We start from the raw sequence: 22,181 nt of genomic DNA on the forward strand, positions 1-22,181 counted from the left end.
CAGACTCGGCCAACAGCCTGGCGACAGCCAGAGCGTGGAAAGGGGGGCGGGGTGGGTGGAGGTGGGCAAAGGGGGAGGCGATGGGCACGGAGAGAGACTTTGCTGGGGCGACGGGCACACGATGCAGCATGCAGATAACGTTTCGTTGAGTCATGTACTTGAAACTGTACGGTTTTGTGAACCAATGTCACCCCAGTAAATTCAATTAAAAAAAAAAAAAAAAAAAAAGAAGCAGCTATTATAGTGTAAGAGTTAAGGCCAACTACATAGATAATCCTTGACCATCTATTCTGCCTTTACTGAGCGCTGGAAATAAAGACGAACAGTTATGAAAAATCCATAAATTTTCACCTGCCACGCACACAAATGAAAGTTTACCTAGAGAATTATCTCAAGCAGTGCCACTCCGGATGATGCAGTGTAAGGGTGTGTAGTGGGAGATCGTGGCTGGGAAATCACTGCGATTGGGCCTACTGAAGAAATCCAGAACTTCATGGCAGAAAGTTCAGGCGACGAGGGAAAACACGGGAGTTTGGATGGAGTGCGGTTACTGAGGGATACAAGAGATGAACCCTGATGACTGCTTGGGGTGGTGGAACATCCCCAGGGCTCTGGTGGGGGGAACTGGGGAGAGGGAGGGTGACAGGAAAGGTGCTGTTTGCCACTCCTGCTGGTGGTGCTCAGGCGTGGAGGGAATGGCCTACCATGAGCGCAAGTAGCTCTGTGGCCCCAAATCCTCCTAAGTCTGCCCAGTCCTTGCCAAAGCTTGGGAGGAGGGACAGTCTCTCTAAGAACACAAGGAGCTCAGGGAGTCTCCTTTTATCCCGTCCAAGCTGATACTGTGGAAGGGATTCCAGTGCAGCAGAGCCCACGCCCTTTCTGTTGTCTCACACTGGGCGCCTTCAAACATTCTCATTATTTGCCTAGTTCCTGATACATTAGAGTTTAACACAAAATATAGCAACCGCTTTGAATTGACAGAAATACTAGAAGGTCTGAAACCTGACTTCTTCAAAATACATTATAGCCAAATCGGATTTAAAAGACCTCACATAAGCACCCCAGAGGCGGGGTAGCAGGAGCCTCCCAAGTCTGAACCATCTACTTGCTGTCTGCATTTCCATGCTAGAAAAATATCGAACAAAAGCACTTTCTTAAAATAAAATAAACAGTGCTTAAAACAAGTTGAAAGGGTTAAAAAATGTAGACTCATTATGTTTGACACTTCGCATGTACAATCCATATCAAAAATAAAAAAGAAGCGCGCTTACCTGTAATTCCCCATATGTCGGTTTTCATGTTCTTCTTTAGAGATCTGCTTTCGTACTTGAGCAAGTCTCTCTTTCTAGAAATAAAGAAATCTCACAAATAAAACCTGACAAATGAATTATGCAATTCAAACCGTGGGTGTGTTAAAATTTTCATACCAACTCTTCTTTCCGCCTCTCCAGCTGATGTCTCTGCTGTTCCCAGTCTGAGGAGCCTGGTAAGAGCCTTTTTATTGAATTTTGACCGTAAAGCCTCCTTTGAGCCTCAGCTTTTTGTTTGGCCAAGTTTCTCCTTTTATCACTGGTCCTAAAATATAAAACACAAGACCATGTTCTAGAATTCAAATAAGCTCTGATCTTATCCCTGCGAGGAAAACTAGCAGAAGACACGGTGAAGATAGGAATCAGTGCTTATTAAATTATATATTCACGTACACTGCATTCATCTAATCAACCACCAAATAAGGGTCTCCCCACAGTAAAGAGAAGTATTGAAGGTAACAAAATAAGATGAAAACAGTGTAACAGCTTACTAGCTGCACAATCTTAGGTCAGTTATCTGCTGAGTCTGTTTCCCCATCGATTAAATGTTAACAATAATGTTTCTCTCCTGCAGTTCTTAAAAAGATTAACTTGTGGTAACACTAATAGGTCCTTAATAAATGTTGGTTCCTGTCTCCTCCTTCAACCAACTGCATTTACACTTAAGCATTCTCACTTGCACTGACCACTCCTTAGTACATTTTCAATTCTGACTGAAATCCTAGCTTAACAATCATCACTTATTTGAAAACTTCTGCATAGGCCTTTTCATTTTTGCCCCATCATGAAAATTTAGTTACAGCTGCCTGACTTCTATAGGAAAGGTCCTATTGTGCGACTGCTTTCCTCTGAAACTCGTTCCTCTCTCTTCTTTCCCAAGTAGCTGGAGAGTTACTGTTTAATGGGTACAGTTTCAGTTTTGCGCAATAAAAAAGTTCTGGAGATGGATGGTGGTGATGGTGGAATGACAGTGTACACGTACCTAATGCCACTGACTCGCACACTTAAAAATGGTTCATAGTAAATTTTATGTTAGGTATATTTTATTAAAAATTTTTTAAAATGAGTGGACATTCACCAGGAGAACAAAGCTAAAAGTACATTTAAATGAGAACACGTGCAAAACCATGAGACAGCACCACACAAGCATTTTTAGAAAAATTAATTATAAGGCAACAAAAAAAACAAAAAGTGATCGTATTGATGAGAGGTGCAAAGGCCAGATCAAACTCTGTCTCATATACAATCCAACCATCAAAAAAGCCTTGACGCAGTGTTTAAACTTTACCTGACTGTGAAAACAGTGTAATCAGAATATGAGAACTTATAAAGATCTCTTCAAATATTGGCACTCCTCAGGGCTCTGCCCAGGCCCCCCTTTACCTCTCAATTATGCACCCCAACTGTGTGCTCTCATCCATTAGACTCAACAGCAATCCATACATGGGTGTCAGTCACACAGACAAGTCTGTCTCCTGGGGGGCTGTACGTCAGATTTCCCACTTAACAATTCTGCCTGGGGTCCCACAGCACCTCAAAATCAGCATGTTTAAAAGGGAGCTGTCTCTCGCTACCTTCCCCCATCACTTCTCTAAACCTGTTTCTCACCTAAAATGTTTATCTAAATCAGTGATGTATTGTCAAAAAAGGCACCCAAGCCGGAAGCCTAAGAATCATGAGAGACCCTGAACTCCTACGGCAATGGCAGTGGGCACTCAATAAACACTTGTCAAATGGCCTGCAGAGCAACACAGTGGAGGCTGCAAAAAGGGGTGGAGGTTAGTGCTGGACAAAGGAAGAAAACAAACACTCCAGAGAGAAATGAGAATCCTTAAACTTGGCGAGACCAAGAAATTAAGTGATAGTCATACATTTGCCAGGATTCAGTTGATTCATAATAAAGGAAGGAGATAAAGATAACTCCCAGCTTTCTAGCCTGGACGTTTATATGGATGGTTTTACCATTAACTAGCAAAGCAAAGAAAGACAAAAGACCAGGTTTGAGTGATTGTAATTGTAAGTACTTTTCTGTGAGCATATAGTTCCCCTTTTAATAACTGAGCTACTTAAGGAGAGAAAATTGTACTCATTTTTCTCTCTCTAGCTTCTAGGACAATATAAGCCAAGAATGTGGGTTGGAGGCAATTGACACGGTTAGCAGAAGAAAGGAGAGAAACCCAGCGAGAGAAATATGATTGAAGGAGAAGGTAATTCAACTTCTGGTAATATCGCATTTAACGTGTCATCAGGAGAGTCATCCATTCATTCATTTACAAATTAATCGGGCCACTATTACACCAGAAACACCCAGTGTAAATGCTCAGCGGAGATCTGCAAATGCAAGACCAGAGCTCGGGAGTGGGTCAGGGCTGTCAAGGGGACCCCCAATCCCTACCTCAATACAGGTGTGGGTCTGGGACGCCAGTGTCTGACTCACAAATGATGCCACGGAAGTGGATGAGACTGCCACGGAGGAAAAGACGAGCGAGGCAAGAACGCAGTGAAAAAGAGGACAAGTAGGGGGAAGAAAGTAAATGAAATCACAGGAGACAGAGCCATGCTCAGAGCGGGTGCGGGGGGGAGGGGTCAATGGGGGGGGGAAGCATCTGTGTTACTTTCAACAATAAAGATAAATTTAAAAAAAAGAATTAACCAACATTAAGCAAACTCAGAAAATCAAGCGTCAAAGAGGCCAGCAAGGACAAAGTCTCAAGGGCAGGGTAGCATCAAACGCCGCAAACACCACACGGTGTGGCCTGTGAGCGAGTTCGAAATAAGGGTCGGGTCATCTAATGTAACCCAATCTAATCTAAACTAATTAATCGTACGGTACTTCAGACTCACAGAACTCATGAGACTGTAACTATTTTTTCTAGACTCTATTTTAACGATCCCAATACAACAGTTACAGAGAAAAATGATTCTTCTTATCAACACACACACACACCCCTACTATACAAGGTTGCCTTTTCCTGTCATTACAAAAAAACAACAACACTGTTTTACTTATTACTATTTTATTATTTATTCTTCTTCTTCTCCTTGTTCTGCATGTAGCCCCTCTCGTACTCTCGTTTCTGAAGGCTCCAAGGCAAATGTTTCAGGAAATTATTTGAACTGAAAGGGCGTCGTACCATCCAAGTACAAACGGGATAAATTCGGGTGCCTTTGGTATGAGGGTCGGTCTTCTCGGGGTTGTGATGAAATACCCTGAGCAGCCTAAACTCGTCTGGATGTTTTTGAGACTAAAAGCACATATTTGCACGATGAATTCTGGGATACATGAGAGAGAGAGTGTGTGTGTGTGTGTGTGTGTGTGTGTGTGTGTGTGTGTGGAGAGAGAGAGAGAGAACCCTAAGTAAAGTACTGTATTAAGAAGTGTGTAGAATACCAAAGTATATACTCCTTGACTTCAAGGAGCTTAAATCAAATTGAAAGGAAAAATCAGCCATGCCCAAGTGAAAGAGCACAGAGCAGAAGAGAGTAAACAAAGTGATCAGCCATGTCTGATGCGAACTACAATTCCTCTTGGAGCTCAAAGAAAGAAAAGATTAATTTGCTTTAAGAGGAAAAGATCATAATAAAAGATGGAATTTGAGTCATAGTAAGGAAAGCACGTAGGGGAAGGAACAGAATAAATCATCAGTGAGAATGGGCAAGACAGGTGAGAAAATAATGAGACATCAGCTTAACTAACAGTTTCGGGTGGAGACAAATAGGAAATAAGATGGAAAAGCTAAGGCTAAGTTATATTATGAAAGGAGTTTAGATTAAGTGTTGGCAGGAGAAATCCATTTAGGTTCTTGAGCAGAAAGATAACACACACACAAAAAAGATCATTGTGATAGTCTGATTAAAATGAATGTAAATAGGGAATGACAGAACAATTTATTCTATCCAAAAGTAAAACAGCCCATATAAAAATTAATTCAATAATATTTAATACATAGGCAAGAATTTTCCTAGCAGTCCCAGCTCCTGCTTGTGTCCCCATGATGTGCCCACCTCATACCCCGCCACAGATACTCAAGTCTAACACATACATGCTCGGGGAGCCCTCCATCTGGTGGGAGAGAAAAGGCACAGCTGCTGCATAAGCTTCATTTGGGTATGCTCTGAATGTTAAGAATTGTGCTAAGTTTTCTTAGTGGAATGACACTAAGAAAATTAAGGAAGATGAAGTCCAACTGTCCTTTAGTTTTAAGTCTAGAAATTTCTCACACTGTCTGAATGTATACATCTATCTCACTTTTAAGAAGATCAAAATCACCCGTAGGTAAGATCTTGAACTGGTACCATCATTGGCAAAGTCAAAAGACATGCCAAAAAAGAAAAAGAAAAAACAAAAAGCAAACAAACAAGCACCCAAAAACAAAAATAGAAGGCTTACTTATACAATAATAGAAAATGGGAAAAAATAAAAAGGTATAGGCATATTGCTTTTATATCCTAAGAGTCCTGAAACATTGATCAGAAAGAATATATGCATCCCTATGTTCACAACAGCACAATTTACAATAGCTAAGATCTGGAAACAGCCCAAGTTCCCATCAGTAGATGAGTGGATAAAAAAGTTGTGGGACATTTACACCATGGAATACTATGCAGCTGTAAAAAAGAAGGATCTCGTACCCTTTGGGACAGTACAGATGGACCTGGAGAACATTATGCTAAGCAAAACAAGCCAGGCAGAGAAAGACAAACATCACACGATCTCACTTATATGTGGAATCTAAAGAACTTAATAAACTGATGAACAGAAATGATTCAATGTCATGGAAGCATGGATCAGACTGATGAATGTCAGAGGGATGGAGAAGGGCAGGTGGGTGGGTGGAGGGGGAGAGATTAACCAAAGAGCTCATATGCATATATGCACAACCCAAGGACACAGACAATCGTGTGGTGAGGGACTGGGGAGGGGGGTGGGAAGGGGTGGAATGGTTATTGGGGAGAATAAGGGGCATCTGTAATATTTTAAACAAAAACAAAAAAAGAAAAGAATGTTTGAACAAGTTTATATATGTCTATATATGTCTATTTTTTTTAATGATGCTTTCCATTAAAGCTACTTTGTAATCAGGCCTCTGCTAAATGCTTAGAAACATTTAAAATAAATTGTGTGGAAGCATCCTACAACTTCTTTAAAGCTCTTAAAATGACAAGTACAATCAATTGAATCATAAAATCCGTAAGATTAAAAAAACCTTGGAAGGTCCTTCCATCTAACACCCTAAATGCTGTTTCAACACTTATAATTGCAAACATCTCATAACTTCTCTGAGAAGTTCAGTTAAACTTCTAAAAAATTTATTTCCTTATGAGCCAAAAGCTTTCCCATATAACAGCATTTTGAGCATCTGACATCCATGACCATGTACACTGCCACCGGCAATCCCACTTCTGGGTAAATATCCAAAAGAGCTGACATTGGGATTCAAATAGATCCCTGCATGCCGTATGCATTGCAGCATTATTCACAGTAGCCAAGACAGGGAAGCAACCTAAACGTTCATCACTGAATGAATGGGTGAAGAAAATGTGGTGCAAACACACAGTAGAATATCATTCAGCCTTAAAAATACAGGGGGGCTCCATCTATGCTTTTCAATGGGAAGGTTAACCCTCACTGAACAACCACCTCTCTTCTGTTTACCAGGCAGCAAGATACGGTGGGAAGACCTCTGGAGAGACAGGCAGGAAACCCACGTTTGAGATTTTTTACTTGCTGAATGACCTCTGGGCTTTCGTTTCTTCTTATAAGATGAAGAAAGAATCTAGAACATTTCCTAAATTAGTCTCCAATTCAACCTCATACTGTATATTAAATAATTATAGCAATACTCTTACTTAACCATATTTATTGTAAGTTCAGAGCAGTAAATGGGGAGAGGGAAAAACAGTATGTTAGAGAGAAAAAGACTCTTAAAAAGAAAAAAACTAAATGAGTTTGAAGAATAGAATCAAGAAATTCAAAATATAAAATACAAAAAATTTCAAGCCAATCCCATGTACAAATGAATGTCTATGTCAAATGTGGTGAAAATTTCCCAAAACATGGAGGAAATACTATACCTGATGTTTAGCAGCTTCAACGCATTTAGCAACACTCCTCTTTTTACATCATAGTCTATTTTCTGATCAGTTCCAAAGCTTGGAGCTCGATTGATCTAAAATTTACAAAGAAAACAATGAGAGTAGCCAAATGTGGGTAGGCCAATAAATATTCAATACATATTTGTTAATCTAATGTGAGATCCCCAGCCAGCAGAAGGACTCTACAATAAATCTCAAAGCTCTTCATGGGACGTGGCCTGGTTACTATCGCCACGCCTCCCTTCCCCATCGCCCTAAGTCAGGGCGTTGCAAGGAACTGACAGTTATGTCACCCCCTCCCCCTGCAGCCTTGGCTCAGCTATCTGCCCTCTCCCCCCTCTCCACTGTCTCCAACCCACTGCCCCATGCACTCTTAAGTTTAAGTTTAGAGAAATAAAAGTGAATAATCCTGTATAATGGTAATGTAACAAAAATAATATGCATGTTACCAACATAGTAATAATTATATGTATGTATGTATTTAGATATAGAAACTAACAGTGCCCGCTTTTCACAGCTTCAGATCTTCTGGATAAAGTCATCTATTGTTGACCAAAAAATAAATTTTGTTTCTTCCTACCTGGATCTAACAAGATTTATCAATTTTCATTTCCAAAGGCACAGACTACATATTACTCAAAAGATACCATTAAGGGTGTCTGCACACTAACCTCTACGAGCTTTTCTGACTCTATAAGGACTCACGGGAATAAATGAGCCTTGTGCGGTTGCTCTACTTCATTTCCGACATCATTGCCAGCATTTCATTAAGGCCAAAAATAAAAAGTAACTGTATGTACCCGGAAGTCCATTAGACAATATACTACCACTTCAACAGCTGGAATTTTGCTTTTGTCTTTGTTGTTGAGTTTTGCTGTTGCTGTTATGAAAATGTAACTGGAACAGTGTTTAAAAAAATTACTCAAGTCAATTGGTTAGAACACTGCTGAGTTCAAAACTGCAGCTTAGCTTCATGACCACCAGATAACCCCACAGGCTATCTGAAAACATATATGCTACTGGTCACAGAAGAGAGCTGTCTTATACAAATCCACCGCTCCAAGAAACAAGGTAACTGACAGCATGCATTTTACAACAGTCAGCTGAGGGAAATACCACATTATGCTTATGAAATCATCCAGGAATACAAATGCATCTAATTAGGAATGTGGCAAAGGGTCATGAAGAAAAATTAGGAAATAGAAGCTAAACAAAAAACAGAAAGATCAGCTGTCATCTGGCTACCTAGTGTATTGTTAACCATTTAATAAATGGTATTCCAGATATTTGCTATGCATACATATTTATAACATTTTACCTTCCCAATCCACATCTATACTTAACTATATGATTTTGCAATCTAAGTTTTTTCTCTTAATAGTGTATCATGAATATCTTTCATGCCATCATTTTGATGAGTTCATGATAGACTTTTTATAGATCTATGCCTAACTGTATTATTCCTTTGCTGATTTCTGATTCAGAAGGTGATTAACATATTCCTGTCTTTGCGCTGTGCTCTCAAGGGAAGGGAGTAGCTTGGTAATTGCAAGAACATCTATTTATTCCAGTAATATTCAAGTATTATACAGTATATATTCAAATGCTCTCTCTTAAAAGTGCAGAGAAAGGGTAATGTATTTTATATGAGAAAAGTTTCAACCATTCCATAGTGACTCAAATTTCTAGAATTTGTAATACAATTAATGATAGTTCTGCCACTACCTGTAAGAGACTATAAAATAAACAGACATTTAGGAACTGATGACTAAGTGGTTCGCTGAAATGTTATCTGTACAGAATTCCTTAGGTCCTCCCTTCTAAAATTGCAGTCTGCCAGGCACATCCCTCCTCCAGGATGGTGATGACGTTTGGTAAAACACAATCTCAGACCCCTCTCTCTTATCTATTTCAGATTCTGCCCCCGACTATCACATAAAAGAAACTGGCCTGTGAAGAAATGTACCCAAATAAACTAATACATGAGAAGGTTAAAAAAAACCAAAAAACTTTTTTCAATTAATATTTTGGATTTTTAAAATTTTTATGAGAACAGTAAAGAAAAAAATACAAGAAGATCCACAAATGGCTGACAGAAGAAACTCTAAAAATTAGCATTCTCTAATTCTCATTACCTGCCCCAATTCTAAAACAGACAAAACCTGGTAGATGTCACAGTCTTAAAGCTCAACAGCTTGTAAAATACATGCAAAAGTAAAAATTATTAGAAAGCAAATTAAATTAATAAAAATTTTTTAACTGTTAAAATCAAAACAAGCACAATCATTTCATGTACAAAAAAAAGTATTTGTAATAGATTCTGTGCTCCTAAATTAGTGCTGTTCCTCTGCCCAGTAAGTTCCACCCACCGCACCCCCATTTCTCCCAGCTGCCAGCCCCTATTCTACCTTCTAAAGCCATAAACACATTGCTCTGGGTGTTCCCTCTTCTGCAAAGATTGTTTTAACTCTCAATCACACACACGTACATAGAGAGGTTAACCTCTCTGTTGTTTGTGCGGCACCCTGTTCCCTACTTACACCGACAACATTACCATAAAACACATATCCGAGTCCCCCCCAAGACCAGGACAAGGGTTCTGTTTTATTCTTCTTGTATCCCCACCACCTGGCACAATGACTTATTGAAATTAATTCAAGCATACTTAAAGTATTAGCAGTATATTCATATTCCATCCAGTTTCCACGTTTTTCCCTAAAAATGTTTTCTATGCTTTAAATTTTCTGCAATTTGCCGCTACAGATCATTACTGGCAATTATTCCGGTGAACTGAAAGTTACCACGGTCTCAGAAGCACCTTCTACCTTGCTCCACTGGATGGCACCAAAAGGTCTTTAACGAAATTTCAGAACCAGTACAAGTGCAGCTGGGAGAAGATACCGAGGAGAGATCCACACAAGGTTCTTTACACTGTTTAATATAATTAATGTTCGTTCTCCACAGCTGTTGGCTATTGTGGAGCCTTTTTAATGGTTCTGATTGATCCAGAAATGGTGAAAGAATGAATAGAAAGTGAAAATATGTTAATGTAAACAATGCTATTTAGCCATTGGTTATTGTGAAAATTTTTAAAGGTTCAACGGGACCTGGAAATGGAGAGAATAAAGTTAGGAAGAAGCAGTAATGCAAACAGTGGTATTTTGAGCCTTTAAAACGTAACAGAATTCAACCATTCGGTCAATTCTGATTTACCAAGCTAAAGCTCCAGTTAGGCCAATGCTTTTAAAAACAGATAACTACCTAAAAAGTCCTTCTTGCCTGACACCCTTTCAGCTCCACCCCATGCACGTGCCTTCACTTCTTCCCCACCCCATCAGGGATAAAAGACAAGTAGCAGGGGTAGAAAAAACACACAGCTAAGAACAGGAAAGGGTGACTGCAGACAAAATAACCACCCTGCGGAAGGCAACGTCAGGCCTTAGGAAAGCGAAGGGCCTATAGTGCAGTCAAGTGCTTTGACAGCCCACGGAGGAAGCTAAGGGATACGCAAAATTCCTCACATTTATCTCATTTCTAGGACGGAAGCAGGAGCAAAATCGGAACACCTGACAGAACTGTGCTTGATTGGAAATATACACATCGCTCACAGTAGATTCAAAACACACAAGGAACCATTGCCCACCCCCCAAATTGGAAAGGTGTTCTTTCCTAAAAATATATTTTGAATGTTTTGATCTCACCTATCACTTGTTCAATTTGTTTTCACAAGCCTTGATATTAAAGATGTAACTGCCAACTTCTAAATCATTAACAAAAAACAGAGATAATCAACTTAAAATGAAAGGCAATCGTTGATTATATCCTCTATAGCAATATATTCCTTAAAAATTAATTAATCTAATAAGCACGAAATGTTTAGATACGTGCTATTTTCCTGATAAAGTTTCCTAAACACAGCACTTCGTGGCCATGCACTCTGCGACCCCAGATCAGGGAACTGCCGTGGGTACTACTGGGCCACATGACTTCTAAGGTTCCTTCTGGATATATCATAAATATAAATAAGACTGGAAGAAAACGTACAAAAATCTTAAAAAGAGATCTTTTTTCCGCCCTGTATATTACTCTATATTTTCCAGATGTTAAGTGATCTTTTATAAATAAAAGTAATGAAGGCTCTACCCATACCAGGAACTGGCAGCAAACCCAAAGGCACACAGCTGACCGGCTGGACATGAGGAGAGCCCCAGGTATGTAATACGGCCATGAAGGAGCATTCATGCCACCTGGGTGTCAGGTAGTGAACACTGATGAATGAACCTGTTGGAGCCTCTTTCTTGGAGAGTTTGAAGGAAGACACACTGAAGACAGGGAGGCTGGGGTCCCAAAGCCCAAGCACCCACACAGAGAGGAAAGATAACAAACATCCAGAGTCATGAAGTGGCAGAAACCGTGAGGCTGAGAAAATACTGGAGGAAGTAGATAAATCAGTAAAAGCAGATTCACACATATATTCAAACTTCCTGGCCTAGAAATTCAATACTAATTTGGGGAAAGTAGTATCAAACACATATTGATCCTTTCCCAGAACTGTTCTGTTCCATGCATTTACAGTTTTCTGCCCACATACTCCATTCAGGCCTCTTTCTGATCAGAGACAACTGTGCCAAGAACACATTTAAAAAACATTTGTTTTAATGCATGAGAACAATGATAACGTCTCTTTCTTCTTAAAAAATGCCTTACCTCCAGAAGCCATGGCTTTAGTTTTCTGTCCAACAAAATATCAAATCCCAGGACTTCAAAGCACACACTTTCGCTTCCCGGAGGCTGCCCAGGTCTGCACATCCGATATGCGTGAAGGACATGAGGTTCCGCCACAATCAGCGTCTTAACAACCAATTCCTGCAAGGAAAGATTTTTTTAAAAGGTGAAAATGCCTTAGTTCTTTCTCATTTACACAGCTGGCAATGAGACCTGGACTTAAAAACTAGCCCTGGGGCATCTACTCCCAGCACTGCCCTGATTTCACTTCATCCAACTCTCCCCCTTCCTGCTAAGCTCCAGCCACGTCTTCTCTGGCCCCTCCAAGTAACTGTTCCCTCTTCCTGGAACACTCTTCCCCCTATATTCCTATGTATTGATCCTAGATATGCAGAGAGGCCTTCCCTGACCCTGGAGTCAAAATCGCCACCCACCATCCCTTCCTGCATCACTCCACAGCATAGAATCAGGCTACCTTGTTTTGTTAGAGCAGGGTCCTTGTCTGTCCTATTGACAACCCCATCCCAGTGCCTATAATAGTGCCTCACATTTAGTAGACGCTCAAAAACATTTGTCAACAAAAAGTAAACTATTTCACAAACATTATAGACCTTCTCTTAGACAAAGGCTGAAGAGGGCTAAGACAGAAGCTAGGAGAGCTGGGTTTCTTTGTGCAGTGATGAAAGTACTGCCAATGGCTGTCACCATTTTCTGTGAGGAAACATAATACTTCTAGGGTGAGTTACTGATGCTAATAAAACAAAAAGTTGTTTTACTGAAGTTGGAGAACAAGCTATGGATTGTTGAAAAACTGTCTCACTGGTTTTTGCTTAGAATATATTGTCGTTGGAACTGCATCTCTGCAGGTACGACTGCCAAATGTAAACTGGCAAATAATAATGACACTTGCTGCAAAAGGCTGATGTAAGGACAAATGAGACTCCACCTAAAACTCTTAGTGTAGTGCCCGAACACAGTAAACCGTAAATAAGTATTAGCAATTTAATTACTACTATTGTTAGAGTTATTCTATTATTCCATGAAAAGTCCATCTCATATGTCAGGTTAGACAGAAACATTCCCCTACCTGGTGGGAGCAATGGTAAATGATATGGGAGAAGGAAATGGAAGAAACTAACCTCACTGTTACCCAGAATCCCAACCCAGACGGTATCTGGAGACAAGTGTCAGAGAGGCCATGAGAGGTTGTTCTGAGAAAACTTTATTCAAAACAACAAATTAATGGTAACACCAAAGAATATTAAGAAAGACAAAAAGCCACTTCATATAAATCTTTGGAGATATTGCTAACGCCACTGGAGAGTACAAGAAAAAAAAGTCAAAACCTTGGCTAATAAGTGTGTGTAAAACAAGACAGTCAGGGGATATTAATAGGCCCTGATGACCAAGCTGTGTTTCTTCTACATAAAAAAGCAACACATTCCCATATGGACATAAAATATTTGGCAAAGAAAAGAATATTAGAGAGTATATAAAACCTCCTTGGCCTCCCTAAGCTATTCATCAAATGGCCTACTCATTAAATCATCCAGGTAATATGTACACTCTTCCATCAAAAAGCTACTGTCCAAAAATAACAGATTTCTCCGCTCTGATTCTTCTGATCCACTGTGATAGAACACCTAGCATTATTAGGACATTTTTTAGAATTTCTACAAAATTGGCCTTGCTAAAATAAAGAAACAGATAAGTAATCACAGCATTATTATAATCCAATTATTGTTTGGATGCACTTAGTCTCTCAAGAAGATATAATAGAATGTTAAGTTGGTGGGCATCTAACCAAATCCAGATGACAAACATTTTTCATGGAGCCCCTACACTTTTAAAACTTTTGAACGTATTGCCAATATTTATAAATCAGGAGATTTATGGCAAATTGGAAGAATGAACCACACTGGGCCCAAGATACCATGTGCACCAATGGACCAGTGCTGAGTGGTGTCTATGTCCTTCAGACCTCTCATGCTCTTCAAATTACCACAGTTCCCAGCACACCCTATTTGCTCCTATGCCAACCACTTCACTGTTTCTTACTTGCCTGACATCTAAGAACTTTTAGATTTACATTCTGTGATATAAAAATAAGGAGTAAAAAAATCAACCAACAAAGCAATCAACAAAAGGATAAATATAACGATGCTGATTTTTCTTTCTGATTTCTCAGGAGAGCCAAGTTCAGTGCAGAGAGAAAGTACCTATGAATTTTTGTGCCCATTTTCGATGATAGATTTATTTAAATTATATATTATTTGTCCTCAAAAGAAAGTCAAATCAAATTATACAGCCCTAATCATATTTTCAACAAACACAGTCTTCTAACTTGGAAGGCATCTTGATACTTCCGCTAGGATTCATGAAGGGTCTGTTTCCCCAAGGTTTTCTTCTCATAGGTTTCCCTCTTTCTCTTTCCCTTTACCTATCAATTGCACCACAAACATACATCTACCTACTCTTGGTCTTTACTCTAACCACCCTCTAAACTCATAGTACTTGGCTTTATTACTCTCCTCCCTTAAAAACTGGAAGTTAAGCCTTGATTTTCAGACCTAAAATTTGGCCTCTACATATCTTTTCAGCCACAAGTCCCCACGCAGCCCCCACAATTACCCAATGTGCCAACCTGGACACTGACCACTACTTGCAGACCTCCAAGCCTTTACTTAAGCTTGTGCCTTCACCTAGAATTCGCCCTCCCTTCCTTAGCAATGACAGTACTATGTATCTATCGAGGCCCATTACAAATTCTACTTCCTTCATGCAAACACATCTCATCTGCCCAATCTAATGCAAGCTACTCTTTATTTAACATGTCTTTAAATTAATTTAATTTAATCTGAGGTGATCCTTTAAATTAATGTGAGGAGAGACGGTTGTAATTGTGGAATGCTACACTCTTACTGAAATATCACTCCAAAACTTGGCCACATCGTGTTGATTTGCTTGCAGGAATTCTGTAAACCATTTGATGGAGCGTTTGCTGCCTCTGTTCTCAGTTTCATCCCTTTCGAAATGCTCATTGTGCTTGTTCACGGAGTAGTTTGTCAGATGCATGTATAACTGGGTCTGCAAGAAGTAAGAACCAAAAGTATCTCCCATGAGACTCCAGAACCATGAGATTTCGCAGAAAAGAAAGCATCCAAAGAAAAAGATGATTTTAACATTTAAAATATACAGACAATTTCGTGGTTACTTGTATAATTTCCAAATTAAATGGAATGGCACATTTTTCATAAAAAGATGGTGAATGTAGTCATCTATGTCTGCCATAAAAAGTATTAAAATAATAAGAATATAGAGAATAATTAAATGAAAGTGTGAGACTATATATTACTAAGCAAGAAAAATGCTCCTCTATTTTTGTTTTTGTTCATTTTTAGTTTGTTTGTTTTCAATGTTTTTGGTCACTTACAGTTTTCACCCAAATTTGTTTTGGGGAAAGTGATTTTCTGAGAGAACATTCTATGTCTTTTCAAAGAAAAGTAAAAAATGAAAGCTCAAGTAAGTAGCATAAACCAAGAGAAAGGACTAGCAAGCACAGCCTCTGCCCTCCCGTACTGATGGGGAGGCCACTTTGACTCATTAGGAGGACAGGGTGCACTTAGCAGACAATGCTGCCCCCCACAAAGTGCTGTACAGAGTCCAAATGATCAACAGGACATGTATAGTGCTCCACATTGGAGCTGTTATGTCTTCATCTCTTTATATCCTTATGTTTGCTGATACTGTTATTCTCAACTTGAAAAAGAATCCAAAATTTAAAGCTTCTCATAACTGTCCATTAATACACATTTGATGGCTCCTTATCGATCTCGGAAAAACATTCATCAGGTCTATAAATCCTACCCTCATGACTCAGCTCCAAGAGGTTACTTTAGACAGCAATATTGCATCACAATGAATATATGCTCCACGCACATCATTAGTATTTTGGTTTGTTAATAACCAAGTATATTCATATCACATTTTTTTCGCTGCCGTTACTCAGGTCTACAGTCTTAAAATCTTGGAAGCAAATATGAAGAACTACCTTATTTGAGTTACATGTTGCTTACTAACCCATGTGCCCACCACTAATTCAGAATTTTTTCATTCATTAAACAATATTTAAAGAACCCCTATGATCAGCAAGAATTTGTGCTCTGCACTGTAGATACAAGAATGAACAACAGACACAGTCCCTACACTCATGAAACTTAGAAAAAGCTTTAAAGTGATATTTAAAAGAAAGAGCACAAACTGTAGGCTTGTCTAATTTTTAATACTTGGATTTTTTTCTAAAACAAAATCAAAATATTTCCTAGTTTACAAAATAGAAATCATTTTTTTTAATTTAAAAAAAAGGTTAAAAACTAATTTTTTTTGAGGTGCTCTCTGTTTGGCAAGAATTTCTTAAAATTAATATAAAAGCAGTAATAAAAACTCTAGGTACCCTAATAAAAAACTGAATAAGAAATGGAACTTTGCATTTTTCTTAAACATTATCTTTGTAATGAGTAAGTTTGGAATTCCCACAGTTCACATTTATCTTGACATAAATCACCTTCTAAACAGTTCATTGCCATAACTTAATCTAGGAAATTGATCATGAAATTTTAAAGCTATATCAGGAACACTGACATATATTATGTCAACATCATTTTTCATACATGTAAAAACCAAAGCCAGGATAGTATGTGATTAAGATCACTTAGCAAAGTGAAACATAAAAGCCACATTTCCTGACTCCCAATCTTTCATTATGATTTCCTAACCCAGTGTCCGTAAGCAAATCATATACGATAACTTAAGATACTAGAATAAATCACTTTATCACCTAAGTGAGCTTCTTAATCTATCTCTTCTCTCATTCTTTCCTCTCAAAACCTAATTATCTGTTTACATGGGTATGATCCATTCTCACCCACTCCAATTATTTAAATCTATGAGCTGACAAGTCCCAAATTATGCCTGTAGCTGAGCTCTCTCATCTGAACTTCAGACCTACAGTATACGTACAAATGCCTACAGTGCAGACCCACTTGGAAGTCGCAGAGGCATATCAAACCAAACACATCAGCTTTCTGCAAAACCCTTAATGTCTCCTGTATTCCCTACCATACTGAAAATATCCCATCTACAAAACTGCCCATGCCAATAATCTTGAGTGTTATTCTCAATGTCTCCCTCCCTCTCTCTCATTCTACAAATCTAACCTGTCAGTATATTATATCAATGTTATCCATGTTATCATAAATATATCTTAAATCTATGTAATTATGCCTAGGCCAGCCTTACTACTATTACTTTAAATTAAGTCATCTTTCCTCTCATATGTGGGTAGAGTACACCTCCGGGTTGTCTCCCTTACTCTAGTCTCTCCCATCCATCTATATACCTCCATCGCACATTCCCCATACTGCAGACAAGGTAAACTTCTTAAGACATAAATCCTCCCGGCCAAGTAGTTCAGTTGGTTAGAGCATCGTCCCGAGATGCCAACGCTGTGGGTTCAATCCCCAGTCAGGGCACATACAGGAATCAACCAATGAATGCGGAGATAAATGGAACAACAAATAGATGTTTCTTTCTCTCTTCTCTTTCTCGCAAATATCAATGAATTAAAATTTAAAAAGACACAAATCTCATTCTTTTTTTCCCTTCTTTAAAATGTTTCAATGCACCCAGCCGGGCATGGCTCGGTGGTTGAACATCGACCTAGGATCCAGGAGACTGTGGTTCGATTCCTGGTCGGGGCACATGCCCAGGTTGCGGGCTCAATCCCTAGTTGGGGGCGTGCAGAAGGCCGCAGATCAATGACTGTCTCATCATTGATGTTTCTCTCTCTCTCTCTCCCTCTCCCTTCTTTTCTCTAAAATCAATAAAGATATATTTTTAAAATAATAAATAAATAAATAAAATGTTTCAATGCTTCTCTTCTTCTTAGATTAAATTTTAATATCCTACGTATGGCTTACAAGCCCTGAAAGATCTGGCCTCTAGAACTCTCCATCCTCGTATCTGAACACTCACCCTTTCTTGGTCTGTATCTCAGCCATACTAAATGTGCCTGCTTTCTCCAGACATATCCTACTCCCTTTCGTCTCTGTGTCATTCTTCTGGCTGGAGTTGCACCCACCTCCCCCTGGCTAACCTTTCATTATTCAGATTTCACTTTACAAACCCCCTTTCTAACCTCCATCTCCAGCTGGGTCAGACGCCCTGCTATGCACTGCCATAGCACCCTCGGTTTCTTAGACCATTATCCTTACCATTGGCTATTATAATGGCTTATTTTGTTTTCTGCCTTCCCACTAGACTGTTTCTTTTGTGAGGTCAAGGACTGTATCTGTCTTGGTTACTGTTTTTCCAAAATCAGCACAAAGCCTAGAATGCAGCACAGTTCAAACACTACTTGATGACTAACTATATCCACACATATGACCTTTAGAGATGATACTTTCTTTTATTTTCCTACCCTGTGAAAACTTTGGTAGTTCCCTTATTCTTCCTTTGCCAGGCTTACATTTGACAGTTCATTAAACATAGTAACATTTATGATCAGTCATTATTTAATTTTGAAAATATGACCATTCTTAATAGAGTTAATTATGTGGATAATATTGGAGGAAAACAATAACCAGGCCTTTGACAAAAGGGGAAACAATAACTACTTGTAAGTTTTACAAATAAAAATTACAGGGTTAAAAGTTAAGTAAACTTTTAATTAACAATAAATCAATAGCCCAGTTCCATCTTGGTCAGGGCACATGCTCGGGCTGGGGACTCGATCCCCAACAGGGGGCAGAAGGCAGATCCCCATGCAGGAGGCAGAAGATCAGTGATGTTTCTCTCTCATTAATGTTTCAATCTCTATCCCTCTCCCTTCCTCTCTCTCTAAAAATCAATAAAAACATTAAAAAATAATAATAAATCAATAAATACAGGAATTAAATTAGTTTGTCTTTCATAAAAGCATAAATAAACTATGAATTACAGTTTATGTCTTCATGATGAAGTATGATAATAAATTACATCATTAACTATAAATGACATTTATGACTTTCATCACTATATTACGGTCGCACAAAGGAAATCTTAATGGAAAAATACCTACAAAAAGCTACATTTAATACACTTAAAATTCACACTGAAATAGACAATTTATGTCTCTCCTTTGCTTTTGGTCAATGTAAATTTACAATCTTTTCATTTGTTACAACAAAAATGAATAACTCTATTTCCTGATAACTTTTGTGTCCTCTGTTTAATATACTTTCTCCCACGTTCTATATGTTTAAAAAGTACCTTTTATACAAAGGTGTAAACACTGCTCAAGTACTGCCTCCTCTGTGAGGAGCTGAACACAAACTATCCATACTATACTCAGCTCCATAACACTTAATCTATATACTTCCCAGTGCCATATTATTTTTATTTCCAGTTCTCTAAAAATCATTTCTATCCAGGACCACTGCATACACATATGTGCATTGAAATCCATCCTTAATCTCACAGCACCTAGAGGAGTGACTTTTCCTGATTAGCCTTCCTGAAGTAGACACCTTTTTATATTCTAATTTTTACAAAGCTATCTATAAGTTAGAAGTAGTCCTGTTTGTATATACAATCCTTCTAGACCAATGATTTTCAACGTTTCAACCTTTTCCATCTCATGGCACATATAAATTAATTACTAAAATTCTGAGGCACAATGAAAAATACAGTTTTAGCCAATCTGACACCAAAAAAAGGTATAATTCTGATTCATTCACACTGCATGGCTATTGTTGTGTTGGTTGTTGTCATTTTTTTATTTGACAATCTAAGGGGAAAAAGGTCAGTGCCCCTGACTAAATAGTCAGGTATTGCATGATTTAAAAATTCTTGCGGCACACCAGTTGAAAATCGTTGTTCTTGACTATAAAAACTTGAGAGGAGGGACTTTCATTCATATAGCCTTTAGACACAATGGGTACTTCAAAAAGTGTATGTTGAACACATGAATAAAATAATAGATTCTGTCTGGTATCACTTACCAAATTGGACTCATTAGGTGGAATGTACTTCTCTGTTCCCATTCGCACAAGTCCATCGTGGTAGAGAAATATTTTTAGTGGATCACATGATGTTACCAAAATATAAATTCGTAAATCAAACTTGTAACCTTCCATTAAGAAAGGCTTGTCAATGTATTCTTGAACAATCAAATGATCCTGAGATGGAAGTTTGTCACCATTTCTTATCAAAGAAATCCTAAGTTTAAAAAAAAAGAATCAAAAGAACAATTCGATATGGAGTCAAAATGTTTACAAAGTTATAGATAATACTCAAGATGAATATGGTGGAGTAGGTAACTCCAAAGTCTGTCCCTTTACAAGAGCAGTGAATAGCAAAAATAAAAGCTTGTAACAACCAGGGATCACCTAATCAAAAACAACCAACCAAAAAAATCAAAAACCAACCGCTGTATCTATGTAAAACAGCTTTGTAGCAGTTTAACTTACTCTGGTAACATCCCCCAAGCTCCAGCTCACCAGCTCAGCAGTGGCCCATGTTTCCAGTACAGGTACTGATTCTAGAGGGAGTAGAATAGATCTTACTCTGATGGCTGCATTTTTTTTAACCTGTGTAGTGGCTCCCTGGAGGACCTCAAAGAACTTGTTTTTGTCTTGAGTACCTGTGAACTCTCCCAGGTCTGAGGCAGCTACTTGGGGAGGCAATTATGAAGGACATTTAAAGACAAATGTATTAGTCCTTGCTGCCTAGGGCAACAAAATAACTATTGCGGAAAACAATAGACCAACTAAATAGATAAGGGGAAAAGAATGAGGAATGAGAATCTTTGGGGAATAGGGTTTTGAAAAGCTCTGACATATTTCTAGAACTCCAAAAGGCCATGTGCATGCCCAAGGCTAGGTGCATGCTCAGGAAAGACTTGAGAAGGCCCTAAGCTCTTACTTTTAGCGAACCATCAGGTTCTACACAAGTAGAAAGTAAAGGCCAAGGCAGAGCTGTAAATTGCCTAGTTGAGCACAGAAGGCATGCTTAAACACAATCACACACACAGCCCATCTGCAAGGACTGGGAAATTTTTTTTGGTGGGGGGTAGAGATAGGTCCAAGTATTTAAGAAAATCTCTGTTCAATTACTAGCTGACCACTGACCTAACAGAACAGGAACTTCAGTGGCCATACACAAAAATACAGACTTTACAAAAGTATTTCAGAAAGGCCACTAGACAAATAAACAGCAACTACAGCAAGCATGAACAATAACAACAACCTACAAAGGGAGGAGAAACTGATTTCCAGGGTTGCTACATTATAGTATTCAAAATGTCCAGTTTTCAACAAAAAATTATGAGTCATGCAAAGAAAAAAGAAAGTATAACACATACACAGAAATATTATCAATGAATAGAAACAGTTCCTGAGGAAACCCAGGCATTGAGATTTACTGGACAATCAACTATTTAAATCAACTATTTTAAATCTGTTCAAAGAGCTAAAGGAAACCATGAAAATTCTATCTCACCAAATTGAGAATATGAATAGAGATAGAAGTAAGGGAGAGAACTCTCACAGAAATTCTGAAGTTGAAAAGTACAATAATGAAACAACAACAACAAAATTCATTAGAGGAGTAAACAGAATATTTAAGAAGGCAGAAAAAAAATTTGAAGATGGTCAATTAAGATTAACTAGTCTGAGGAACAGAAAGAAAAACTAATAAAGAAAAATGATTAGAGCTTAAAGTTCTCTATCAAGAATACTAACCTATGCATAATGGGCGTATCAAAAAAAAAGAGGAGAGGGAGAAAAGGGCAGAAATAATATTTAAAGAATTAATAGCTGAAGACTTCTCAATTTCAAGAACCTCAATGAACTCCAAGTAGGATAAACTCAAAGAGATCCACACTGAGACACATAATCACGCTGTCAAAAACCAAGGCAAAGACTCTTAAAAGTAGCAAGATTGAAGCTGCTCCTCACATCCAAGGAATCCTCAATAATATAGACAGCTGATTTCTCATCCAAAACAATGGAA

At 38.5% G+C, this 22,181-nt stretch overlaps 1 protein-coding gene across 1 annotated transcript in view; it reads right to left on the reverse strand.

Moving 5' to 3' along the window:
• TTLL7 (tubulin tyrosine ligase like 7) overlaps window positions 1-22,181 on the reverse strand; it is a 115,909-nt gene that overhangs the window by 48,969 nt on the left and 44,759 nt on the right. Inside the window, exons 7-12 of the mRNA XM_016220657.2 lie at window positions 20,171-20,387; window positions 15,054-15,218; window positions 12,114-12,272; window positions 7,386-7,480; window positions 1,428-1,575; window positions 1,272-1,345 (exon numbers count right to left, since the gene is read on the reverse strand). Coding sequence (XP_016076143.2) covers window positions 1,272-1,345; window positions 1,428-1,575; window positions 7,386-7,480; window positions 12,114-12,272; window positions 15,054-15,218; window positions 20,171-20,387 — 858 coding nt within the window. The remainder of the gene's footprint in view (window positions 1-1,271; window positions 1,346-1,427; window positions 1,576-7,385; window positions 7,481-12,113; window positions 12,273-15,053; window positions 15,219-20,170; window positions 20,388-22,181) is intronic.

The sequence above is a fragment of the Miniopterus natalensis genome, chromosome 9 (genome assembly GCF_054644295.1).
Source record: "Miniopterus natalensis isolate mMinNat1 chromosome 9, mMinNat1.hap1, whole genome shotgun sequence".
In the NCBI taxonomy this organism is placed as follows: domain Eukaryota; kingdom Metazoa; phylum Chordata; class Mammalia; order Chiroptera; family Miniopteridae; genus Miniopterus; species Miniopterus natalensis.